The 10,165-nt window shown below is 40.3% G+C and overlaps 1 protein-coding gene across 1 annotated transcript in view; it reads left to right on the top strand.

Moving 5' to 3' along the window:
- Positions 1-2,052, top strand: part of LOC136675335 (receptor-type tyrosine-protein phosphatase F-like) — a 186,576-nt gene extending 184,524 nt beyond the window's left edge. The window contains exons 32-34 of the mRNA XM_066651822.1: positions 185-339; positions 1,047-1,182; positions 1,634-2,052. Of these exons, the coding sequence (XP_066507919.1) occupies positions 185-339; positions 1,047-1,182; positions 1,634-1,702 (360 nt within the window). The 3' untranslated portion in view covers positions 1,703-2,052. The remainder of the gene's footprint in view (positions 1-184; positions 340-1,046; positions 1,183-1,633) is intronic.
- Positions 2,053-10,165: the final 8,113 nt, after the last annotated feature.

Consider the following 10,165-nt stretch of genomic DNA (forward strand, 5'->3'; position numbering starts at 1 on the left):
GATGCTGTAAATAATGTGTATTGAAATATTGACTATGTGTTTAAAAGTTATCATTGTTACTGAAATATTTTATATTGCGAAGTATATTGATATTGAATTATTGTCCAACCCTTTATTTTAATATTAAATATCTATCATTAACAGACACTCTCTCTCTCTCTCTGTCTCTCTCTCTCTCCTGCAGGACGGCCAGTCCAGGACGATTCGTCAGTTCCAGTTCACTGATTGGCCAGAGCAGGGCGTTCCGAAAACGGGCGAGGGATTCATCGACTTCATTGGCCAGGTTCACAAAACCAAGGAGCAGTTTGGACAGGACGGACCAATCACTGTGCACTGCAGGTATGACATCATTACTCAATGAGAGTTAGACAGCCCTGAGACAGACCGGTAGAGGTAAAGATGCCCATCAGATGGATTAGTTATGAGAAAAAACTCTGACAGCACACATTGGTCTTTTTGATAAATATATGAATACAAGAATTACAAAATGTAAGTCTATAGTAAGTCTTCGTAAGTCCTGCTCCGGGTGACTGTCTGTGAGGAGTTTGGTGTGTTCTCCCTGTGTCTGCATGGGTTTTCTCCGAGTGCTCCGGTTTGAGTGGGAGTCTGTGAAGGACTGGTGCCCCCTCCAGGGTGTGTTCCAGCCTTGTGCTCAGTGATTCCGGGTAGGCTCCAGACCCACCGCGACCCTGAACTGGATAAACGGTTACAGGCAATGAATGAAAGAAGTGTATACTTACAGATCAGGTGTTTATTTAACTCTCCGGTCGAACAGAGGCTTGTTAAGATGAGTTTCTAAACGAAAAATAAGTTTCCATTTATTTACTTTAATTTATGAAAAAATATAAAGCATAAATGATGTGTCAGAGCCTTAATACGAGTCATAAGTCAAGTTCTTTCACAAAATTCAATAAAACACAAAAAATTAATTGAACAGAGCTGTACAAAGTTCAACATAAAAGGCATAAAATATAAGAGCAATGTAATTGATCCTGCTGTATGAAAAAAGCCTCAGTAAATAGACCTGCCTTCTTGTCCTCCCTCAGTGCCGGTGTGGGCAGAACTGGCGTGTTCATCACTCTCAGCATCGTCCTGGAGAGGATGAGATACGAAGGAGTCGTGGATTTGTTTCAGACAGTGAAGACACTACGCACTCAGAGACCTGCCATGGTGCAGACAGAGGTAATGTGTTTTATTCGTTATTAAAGACAAAGAAAAGACACAGAGAAGAAAGAGAACTGGGCGAAAACAGATAAAAACCAGAGCTTCTGCTCCTCGCTCCTCACTGCCGTGGGCTCGGGGTCGGGGTGAACAGCGAGCGGCTCATTATCATTTAAAGGAACAGGTTCTGGAAGCAGGCGTTCTGGACACGGCTGTTTAGACAGCGGGGAGAACACTGCTGTGGGGCTTTGACCAAAGCAGGACATAGATGTTTCATTAAGAACCTATTTGTTGCACCATAAAAAGCTCTTACTTCTCTCTTCCTGAAAGTTGGCGCTCAGTGCCCTGTGTCTGTCTGTCCTGTGTCCTGTGGGGGGGAAAATAATGTACCTGAACATTTCCTTTGTTTCTGACGTTGTACTAAAGGAACCAATCTCTAATCATCCTGTGTCTGTGTGCTTGTCTGTGTTAGGACCAGTATCAGCTGTGCTACAGAGCAGCTCTTGAATATCTGGGCAGTTTTGACCACTATGCAACGTAACGCAACCACTCCTGGACTCTCGGCTTCTGGAAATGAGCCTTCAGGAGCGCGGAAATCACAATAATAATAATAAAAAAACCACCACCGCGGTCCTTCTGAGCCACCGTCCGCCAGAGAGAGAAAGAGAGAGAGAGAGAGAGAGAGAGAGAGAGAGAGAGAGAGAGCTCCACCAATCACAGAGCTCCTCTCGGACCGGCACAGAGATCTCACACATGCGGAAATCACCGTCGACAACTCTCCTCCAGAAGCATCAGCGCTTTGATTTTCTTTTTAATTCACCTCCACCCTCCCATCAAAGGAAGGATGGAGTTCTACTGGTTGTAGTTTTTTATGATGTTTTTTTATCCAGGTTTACCATATATTGTCATTTCTTTTGTTTAGGGAAATTGTTTAATAATCATTTAACATCTCTCTGTCTTAACAGCCTCTGGGTCTGTATTTTCCATGGTACTGTTATTGTTTTCATATTTTTGTTCGTTCTTTTTGTTCTAGGTTATTTTAGCACAAGGAATATGTATTTTTAACATGTTCCTAGATACTAATACTGGAGAACCACTGTTCTCAGAGCTGCTGTTCTTTCTTTTGACTTTATAACCTTTTTTTTTTGTTTGTTTTTACTACTATATTAAAAAAATATTTTTCCTTTGTGTTTTTTTTTTTTTTTTGTCTGTAAATTCATTCAGCGAATTGGAGCGGGACATTTTTAAAAATGTTTATTTCTGTATATTTTTTAAAGCACAACTTGCTTTTTTATTTTATTTTATTGTATTCTTTTGAAGTTAGAGCTACTAAATGAATAACTGGGAAGATTTCTTGATACTGAAAGAAGAAAACACAAAAATAAAGCAAATCTGGTTGAGAGACAGTGTACTCAGCACTGTACAGAGAGGTCCAATATTACTGACCTGTGGTTTTTTTTTTGTTTGTTTGTTTGTTTTTTGGGGAAAGCTGGAAAACTGTACAGTTCTGACCACTCCCAAAATAAACAAAAAGAAACATCAGTCTAATCCCCCCTTTCAACTGACCGCTGTCCTTTTTTTATACAGAAATATAGATATATATAGATATATATATATATATACATAAACAGGAAGAGTTCTAAATACTATTATTCATATAGTATATACAGCTTCAGATATATCGTCACCCATTCTCTCCACGAAGACTAATTCTGGACTTTCTCGACGTACCACCTTAGAGGACGAAAAACAAAGGACACTGCTATGTGTGAGTCTGTATTCATGGTATAAAGTTATATCTACTGTATTCTCATGGCACCCCAGGTTCGGGTGTGTTTTTTTGGGGGGGAGTGACAGCACACAAAGTGGAGACAAACTCACAGCGTAAACACTTTAGTAAAGAGTTGATTTCTACCTTGTGGACGCTCCGTGCTGTAGGGGTTGTAAACACACACTCTGTTTTCTATTTGTTAATAAAAAAAATTTAAAAAGACTGGAATTCAGCTGTTTGGGAAAAGAAAAGCTCAATGTTAATAAAGTTGAATAATGGTTTTTTGCTTTTCTTTTGTACAAAACAAAGGTCTCTCTGTGTTTATTCAGCCATAATCTTCTCTTTCATAAATCACCACATGTGCATCGCTCCGGAGTTTTAAAGAGGTTTCGATGTTAACGCCTCTCTTATAGAACTGGGTCGGAACACACATTGCTGAAATGTTTAATGCCTATCTGAGAGAACTGGGATGGAACACACACTGCTGAAAGGGTTATCGCCACTCTTATAGAACCGGGCCAGAACACACACTGCTGAAAGGGTTATGGCCACTCTTATAGAACCGGGCCAGAACACACACTGCTGAAAGGGTTAACGCCGCTCTGATTGAACTGGTTCAGAACACACACTGCTGAAAGAGTTAATGTTGCTCTGATAGAACTGGGCCAGAACACACACTGCTGAAAGTGTTAACACTGCTCTGATAGAACCGGGCTGGAACACACTGCTGAAAGGGTTATCGCCACTCTTATAGAACCGGGCCAGAACACACACTGCTGAAAGGGTTAACGCCGCTCTGTTTGAACTGGTTCAGAACACACACTGCTGAAAGAGTTAACACTGCTCAGATAGAATCAGGTCAGAACACACATTGCTGAAAGGGTTAACGTTGCTCTGATAGAACCGGGTCAGAACACATTGCTGAAAGGTTTAACGCCGCTCTTACAGAACCAGGTCATAAAGAACACTGCTGAAAAACTTAATGCCGCTCTGAGAGAACTGGGATGGAACACACACTGCTGAAAGGGTTAACGCCGCTCTGATTGAACTGGTTCAGAACACACACTGCTGAAAGAGTTAATGTTGCTCTGATAGAACCGGGCCAGAACACACACTGCTGAAAGGGTTAACACTGCTCTGATAGAACCAGTCCGGAACACACTGCTGAAAGGGTTAACACCACTCTTATAGAACCGGGCCGGAACACACACTGCTGAAAGGGTTAACATAGCTCTGATAGAACCGGGCCAGAACACACTGCTGAAAGGGTTATCGCCACTCTTATAGAACCGGGCCGGAACACACACTGCTGAAAGGGTTAACGCCACTCTTATAGAACCGGGCCGGAACACACACTGCTGAAAGTGTTAACACAGTTCTGATAGAACCGGGCCAGAACACACACTGCTGAAAGGGTTATCGCCACTCTTATAGAACCGGGCCAGAACACACTGCTGAAAGGGTTATCGCCACTCTTATAGAACCGGGCCGGAACACACACTGCTGAAAGGGTTAACGCCACTCTTATAGAACCGGGCCGGAACACACACTGCTGAAAGGGTTAACACAGTTCTGATGGAACCGGGCCAGAACACACACTGCTGAAAGGGTAATCGCCACTCTTATATAACCGGGCCGGAACACACACTGCTAAAAGGGTTAACACAGCTCTGATTGAACCTGGTCAGAACACACACTGCTGAAAGTATTAACGCTGCTCTGATAGAATCGGGCCAGAACACACACTGCTGAAAGGGTTAACGTCGCTTTGATAGAACCAGGTTGGAACACACACTGCTGAAAGGGTTGGCGTCGCTCTGATCGTACCGTGTCGGAGCACACATTTCTGAAAGAGTTAATGCCGCTCTGATAGAACCAGATCAGAACACACACTGCCGAAAGAGTTAACACAGCTCTGATAGAACCGGATCAGAACACCCACTGCCGAAAGAGTTAACACTGCTCTGATAGAACCGGATCAGAACACACACTGCCGAAAGAGTTAACACTGCTCTGATAGAACCGGGTCAGAACACACACTGCCAAAAGAGTTAATACCACTCTGATAGAACCGGATCAGAACACACACTGCTGAAAGTGTTAATGCTCCTCTGATAGAACCGGGTCAGAACACACACTGCTGAAAGGGTTAACGCTGCTCTGATAGAACCAGGTCAGAACACACAGGACAGTGCAGCTCGCTGTGTCAGTGTGTAAAACTGTCCACAGGTGTGAGTGAATGGGTGAGTGTGTGAAACTGTTCAGAGTGTTCCTGTCCTGTACCCAGTAATTCCTGGTTGGCTATGGATACCACTACAGCCATGCACTTGATGGGAAAATGGGAAATAGTAATTATAGTCATACACAAGATAAGATGTAAAATATCCTATGCCAGTCCATTAGAACTTGACATAGGGCCCACCACACTCTCTTCCTACCTGCAGCCATACAATTCCTGTTGAATCCTACACCTCAACACTAAGGTTGCTGTGGCTGTTTATGATCCAATCAGCAACAGGCTCTTTAACAACTATGGTTACTCATTGAGCCCAGCCTATGAGTACCCAGACCACCCACTGTATCACTAGCTCTTCACCAGGGTCATCAGGCAGGCACGTCCTCTCATTGGTGTTTCGATTAATTAAGCCCACAGCACCTCCAGAAGGCTCAACAGTGAAGTCTGATGTTCGAAACTTACCCCTCTCTAAGCCAGCTTTACAGTCCTACCTTACCCTTTACCATCAACAACCATAAATCCACACTGGCCTCCTTGGGGACTAAGGCTGTACCTAGCCCCACTGGCACCATTAATACATGCTCAGTGCCACCAGTTCCATGTGAACTTTACATGTTTCATCACCAACAATCCCAAAAGCATCTCTACAGTGCATTTCCCCAAGTAATCAGTGTTCTCATTATCCACAACCACTGACTAGACCTTTCAGGTGTTTCTGATCACTCCTTCACAGCTGCCCTTACTTTCCAGCCCCTGATGCCAAACTGCACAAGCAGGAATGTGGTAGATTTGGCTGCAAATCCTCTAACACCTATCTTACATGTCTTTCATGTGCCTGCCACCTGCGTTCCCTCAGTGTAGTTAACACAATGCACTATGGGACCTGCAGCTTTTTTCCTAAGCCCACCAGCAATTTCCAATCTCATGCTTTACCCTATCCAATATTTGTAGCCTGCGCAATTTCTTGAAAACATTCCCCCTCACACACAAAGCTAACTATTTTATTACTACAGCCACTCATCAAAGCATTAACCTTTAGACGTTTGCTGTCCAACAAACATGCTAAAACCCTTAGCACCTGTTTATTTGTCCACGTATACAGACCCTGTGACAAACTAACTTTACAAACTGATAGAATATGCTTCAGCGTGCCAAACTCTGTATATAGTCCACAACTAGGGTCTTCACCTACCCACTATCCAAAATTTTGCTGTTTTGGGAGGACGTCATAAGTTGCTCCCAGCTAAAATTTAATACAACTTGCCTCCATCGCCCACAATTCTTGCAAGGAAATTTTCCACTTCTCTAGATTCTCCCATCATAGCCACTGGCCTTGTTTTGCCTGTTACACTGCTGTTGCACACAGTGCCTCCTCCTCGTGTTCATGAATAAAACTAGTCATCATTTGCCTTCTCTCTGGTGATGTGGCCTTACTAAAAGCTTTCCACGAATCACCTGTCCCAAGGCCTGCTCTTCTGAATTGTACTTGGCCAATCACATCCCCTCTGATGAGCTCCTGGCTGTCTGCATGGCCCTCTGATTCCACTTCCTTCCTGTTTTTGTGATTGGCACTGCTGCTTTTACCACTGCATCATTCGATCATGAGAAAATCACATGATTCACATTTGCACATTTAAATTCCTCAACTAAACTTGTGAGCGGTAACTCCAGTACCCTCTCCCATTCCATGCCACACTAATTAAACACTGCAGCATCCCTAGTCACTTCCTTATGGCCTTGTTCATAACCCTTTCCATTTTCTCTACTTCTGTGGTTGAATGTAATGTATTAATTGGCTTGAATCTAATGACAAAAGCACAATAAATAAATAAATAAATATCTAGTGTTATCTCTGTATACATTGTTTTATATGCACTTCCTGGGAAAGGCGTCACATTGATTTCATGATATAAAAATCCCAGTCTGCTCCCCCACATCAATGGTACCTTCACGTATATGTAAGTCCCCAGTGCCATGATACACCACCTCTGACAAACGGAATAGGTTTGCCCTTGCACCTTTCACTGATAATAATTTGGGCAGTACCCCTCTGTCTCGGCACAAGCCACTAAATATTATTTTATTTTATTATTTTGTTCAATATATTATTCTGTAGCTTCAAAATATTATCTTGCGCCTATTAAAAATGTATTTATTAAAAACAACCACTATGTCACCTTAGGTGCTCCGTACTTTTTTTTGTTTAGTTTCACCTGCATACAGTAGAATGTTGTCCCTGTGCGAAGGGTTTTTGGGGTGTGTTGTAGGCAGATTGTAAAACGCGTTTATATTTACAAAACAGTCTCAACCTTAGTCATGAGACAATACTGGAAACCTTTCCTTTTTTATTTGGTCAGTTAAATACAGTTTTCAGATAACTGAGAAATCAGGCTTTTTCTGCATTTTATGAAACCTCATCGGTTGTGGAAAGGGCATTGTAACGTTACATTTAATGTATGAGGCTTTACAGCAATAACTGATGGTGTTATATAATTATAATTATATTGATTATTCAATTCAAATATAGCATTTTACCTTTAACACTAGAACGACCAAACCGCTGCCATTTGGCAATTATACCTTTAAATCCTAAAGAACTGCCATTTGGCAGGTGTGAACAGCTCTTCTCACCTCCAGTGTTATGTAAATGAGGCCTTTACATTTGAAAGGAGACACTCTACTGCACTCCACACTCTTCTCTGCAACAAGTTGGTGAACCCCCACCCCCCAGAAAAGTCAACATTACCAGACATTTAGATTCAAGTTAGTTTTATTGGTATATGAACATGAAAGAAACGTTTTGCTTGGTTTCCCTGTACAATGAAATAGTAATAAAGGAAGTAATAAAAGATAAAATAAGCATGCAACAATATGATAATAAAAGTATTCATAAATAGAAATGTAAACTATACAGAAACATAAACTATGTTCTTCATGCCACACTGTGCCATCTTTTGCTGTCTCTGTCAGCCACTCGTGTGTCTCCATGCGACATCTCTTTCCTGGAGGTGGTGAAGTCTCCTCATCTACAGGACCCTATGTTTGAGAATTGATTAGTGAAAGGTTAAAATAATGTGAAATTGACACAAACATGGTATTTGAATTATAATTCCAAAACATCTCAAGTATGCCTCCTTTGTGCTAATGTAGGATTGTTTTCACAGTGCAAAAAGTGGCATATTGATTAGTCAAAATAGCTCTGATATGTTGTAACCTTATTTTAAGTAGTTTTTGTCTTTTGAAAAACTGCCAATAGGTAAAGATATTTTCACATAAATTTATACAAAAAAACAACCCTCAGCTACTTGTAAAAAAGACATTTTTACTTAAACTTTTTAAAACCCAAAGTAAAAGAATCATATCAGGACATTTTGTCTTGTTTTAAGTCAAAATACAAGTCAAAATTACTCAAATTAAAATAGAATAATATTCTTAAACAATTTTAACTTATCAAGATTGTACTTTTTGCAGCGTGTCTCTTCCAATTTCACAACAGCCAGAACCAGCAAACAAACGTAGGAAATTTAGGAAATCTTACCAGAAGAGATTTCAGAGTCACCGCTCTGATCAATAGTAATTTCTTCTCCATCTGAGTCACAGGGGTTGACATGGTTGAGGATCATGTCCAAAGCCTGCTCTTTACTGTAAACCTTTGCCATGTTTGCTTCTCGGTCAGAGTAAGTGAAATATGTGTGGTGACGTGGCTTTTTATCCACATGGAGGTAGATACACACATAATCGTTCACATTATCACCCATCACACTCATCCCTGTTCACTGTTACCTGGTACTGGCATATTTCCATCTAATGGCAGCAACAACAACATTTTAAAAATAAATATAGAACCCATCTCAGTTACCTCCATGGTGTATATTTGTAATATTGTATTATAGTGAGAAATGTTTATTCTATTTTATTTCACTCAGCATGTAGCCAGATAGGCTATTTACTTTGGTGCAGTTTATTATATAAAGTTTATGTACTTTATTAACAAGTTTTCCTGTGTCTGCAGTCATCTTTCTCTTTATTCTAAAACTGACCCAAAGACATTATTTGAACTATAATTCCAAAACACCTCAAGTCTGCCTCCTTTGTACTAATTTTAGATTGTTTTCTCACTGATGATTGGCCAAAATAGCTGAAGTTCAGATTTTAAGTAATTTTGTCTTTTGAAAAACTGTCAATAAGTAAAGATATTTTTACATAAATGTATACAAAAAAACAACCCTCAGCTACTTGTAAATAAGACATTTTTACTTAAACTTTTTAAAACCCAAAGTAAAAGAATCTTATCAGGACATTTTGTCTTGTTTTAAGTCAAAATATCTCACCCCATTTGCAATTTTTTTTTCTTGACAAGTAAATATGACTCAAATTAAGATTAAATACTATTTTTGAGCAATTTTTACTTAACTGTTTTTTTATTTATTTATATTTCTCAAGGTTTTTGTAGGTTTCACATCAAATAATACTGCATTAGATCAACAAATATAAACTAAAAAGCTTAAATAATTCTTTATTGTGTGTATTCTAAATAAACAAGTATTATTTCATCATATTTTTGAAAGATTATAATAATAATTTTTATTATCAGCAGCTGAGAAAACTGCCAAAGTACCAAAATATTTTTTATTTGTTGAGATTGTTGCCCTGAACTAAACTCCTGAAAGTCTGTGCCTTCTGTGACTCTCAGAGTTTTATCAGTCAACACAGTTCACACTATCACCCACCCCCCCCCCCCCCCGTTTTAGCACCTAGTAGTGGCTTAATGTACATAACAAAAGGTGGCCTAATGTGATGCAAATTACCCCTCTGGTAGAAAAAGGGGTCATATGAAAATCCTGGTAGTTCTAGTGTTAATATTTTGTCTATCTATAATGTACACTTCTACCCTTAGTGTTATGGCCTATGTAGTGCACTACGTAGGGAATATGAAGCTATTTGAGATTTGACCTTTATTGTTCGCCGTGGCTGCGCATGCGCCCTGCTGTGTTTGG

The sequence above is a fragment of the Hoplias malabaricus genome, chromosome X1, assembly GCF_029633855.1.
Source record: "Hoplias malabaricus isolate fHopMal1 chromosome X1, fHopMal1.hap1, whole genome shotgun sequence".
NCBI classification, from domain to species: domain Eukaryota; kingdom Metazoa; phylum Chordata; class Actinopteri; order Characiformes; family Erythrinidae; genus Hoplias; species Hoplias malabaricus.